The sequence below is a fragment of the Frankliniella occidentalis genome, unplaced genomic scaffold (genome assembly GCF_000697945.3).
Source record: "Frankliniella occidentalis isolate FOCC.00 unplaced genomic scaffold, Focc_3.1 Scaffold3057, whole genome shotgun sequence".
NCBI classification, from domain to species: Eukaryota; Metazoa; Arthropoda; class Insecta; order Thysanoptera; family Thripidae; genus Frankliniella; species Frankliniella occidentalis.
This window is the reverse complement of record NW_026270125.1, coordinates 1,810-4,328: the sequence shown is the minus strand read 5'-3', so window position 1 is coordinate 4,328 and position 2,519 is coordinate 1,810. Positions and strand designations below refer to the sequence as shown.

The following is a 2,519-nucleotide window of genomic DNA, read 5'->3' as shown; positions in this document are numbered from 1 at the left end:
AATGATAATAATAAGGTAATGAGCAAAATAAAAAAGAACAGCAATGCGTTTCAAACCGACGATTGTACTGCTAATTCATCGCAATAACTGGGGCCAAAGGGGACTTCGGAATTCTTCTGCCTTCTATCAAGAAGCAACCGGAAATGTAGAATCACTGAGACGTTTGAATAGGTACAATAAACACACTGGGAGATCCAATATTAGCTCTAGACCATCTATCTATTTACATTTCACCAATCAGACATCATAATATCAATAACGTTTACGTTGAATTACAAAACATCTTTGATTACTCGCCTTCGAATACGATTTGACTTGGGGCGGGGCCATCTACTTACAATGTAACACAGACACACTTAAACAACAAAAAACAAACACACTAACAATTAATAAGGAAGGTGGTGTCCACCCAGTCATTGTTGACGCCAATGTCGGACAGCATGTCTGACACGTCAGGGGTGCAGCTGAAGTCTAGGTGGGAACCTGAGCTGGAGCTGGCAGTGTCGAAAGTCTCAAAGTCGGTACTGATGTTGTCCAGGTCAATGTCAATCCTGAACGGGGGGAGGAGGTCGGTGAGGTTCTCGAGCTCCGACAAGGACGGGGTCTGCTGCGCACCGAACAGCGTGGGGTTCTCTCCCGGCCTGAGTCCTGCGGCAGCGGCCGCGGCCGCGGCGACGGCGGCGGACTCCGATTCGCAGTCAAACTCCTCCTTGATGGCGTACTTGTCATCCTCCTCATCCTCGTCCTCCTCATAATCCCTGTGCACGTCGTCAATGCCCTCGTCAACGTCGTCGTCCACCTCGTGCTTGATGTCAAGGACCTCAGTCTTGATGGGGCACAGGGACGGCAGGCGCAGCCCCTGAAGCGAGCCGAGCCCCAGGGCCTGGCGCCTCTCCGCGGTCAGCGCGCGCACCCTCTCGTTGTCTTGCAGCGCGTTCAGCGGCGTGAAGCAGTCGGTCGAGCCGACGGCGCTGCTGGAGAAGGTGATGTCGAGCATCATGGAGGTGGAGGAGTCCTCGTAGAAGGTGGCCGACTCTGGCGAGTCAGGGACGTCACTCGAGGGGCTGGCCGGCACTTTGGCGAGCGGGGTGCTCGACATCAGCCTGGGCTTCTTGGACTTGGAGCCGCTGGCGCTGCGCGCGCGCGAGGCCGGCCTGTGGCTCTGTGGCGTGGCGGGGCTGTCGGGCGACGGCAGGCTCCTCTTGAACGACGGCGTCTCGGACTGCTTGCTGCTGTTGTTGTTGGAGTCCGGCTTCTTTGGCTTCTTGACCCTCGGCGTCGACACCTTGGGCTGCACCTTGACGATCTTCTTCCGGGGCCGGTACTTGTAGTCCGGGTACTCCTGGAGGTGCAACTGGCGCAGCCGCTCCGCCTCGTCGATGAAGGGCTTCCTCTCGTCGTCCGCCAGCGTCTTCCAGCGGCGGCCCAGGCGCTTCGAGATCTCGGCGTTGTGCATGTCCGGCTGCTGCTCGCAAATCTTCCGCCGCTCGATCTGCGACCACACCATGAACGCGTTCATGGGCCGCTTGATGTGGTTCGGGTTGTTCTTCTTAGTCTGCAACAAAAGAAACAAAAAAAAAGTGTTAGCTTTGTCGGTCGTGCGAAGAATCGAAAAGGCAGGGGGGGGGGGGAGTTTAGGAGTAAGATTGGGATTTTTTTAAATTTGTTCTTTAGGGGGGTACTGGATGGCGGGCGGAGCTGAAAGAACGCTACCGGCCACTGGGCAGGTCCAGCAGGCACACATCCATCAGGCCAGGACGCCACAAAAGGCTGGACGCCGAACCTCATTTTTCACCGCTGATTAAACACCAGTCCACACACACACACACTCACACAGGCGCGATTCTGATAGGGCGACGGTACATCAGGGCGCTGTTTACAATAGAGACCTGCGGTACAACCAACGGAAGAGACGGGAGGAGGGAGAGAGAAGAGAGAGAGGGGGGAAAGGGGAGGATTTGCATACAGCTCCTCTCCCGAGTACAGGCCACAGGCGGGACGCAAGGGCGGCCCTTTGCAGGGTTGGTTGGCAACTTTCAGGGTTAACGCATGCAGTGTTACAGTAATTGATTAAGTCGGACCGTGAAAGGGGTGGGGGCGCGCCCCGGCTGCACGCAGATACCATTCAGGCTGTCGCGCAACCCCCTCCCAATCTCCTCCCTCTCTCTCTCTCTCTCTCGTAGTGGCGGTGGTTGACCCGTCAGACACCCACGGAGGAGAGAGCGGCGTGGTGCTGTGTAGCACTTGGTCTGATTGAAAGTGTAAAAAGGAAAAAAAATAGCAGAAAAAACGAAAGGGAAAAACTTTGTTTGCTTGAGACCCACACATTTCCCTCGAGGAAAAGCGGTCGGAAAATGAAGCAACGAGAGTATAAGGACGAGGGCGCACTAAAAAACATAGCGCTTATCACAGGGGAGGGGTGATCCTTCCAAGGTGGGTCCAGCAGCCGCTCAGGGAGGAAAGCAAAGAGAGAGAGAGAGAGAGAGAGAGAGAGAGAGAGAGAGAGAGAGAGAGAGAGA

General features: G+C 55.4%; 1 protein-coding gene across 1 annotated transcript; it reads right to left on the bottom strand.

The window, feature by feature from the left end:
- Positions 1–6: 6 nt before the first annotated feature.
- Positions 7–1,558, bottom strand: LOC113215528 (transcription factor sox-2; the record flags this gene model as incomplete). The annotated part of the gene is given in 1 exon segment (XM_052276477.1): positions 7–1,558. A coding segment is annotated over 1 exon segment (1,179 nt), but the record flags the coding sequence as incomplete, so codon positions are not given.
- Positions 1,559–2,519: the final 961 nt, after the last annotated feature.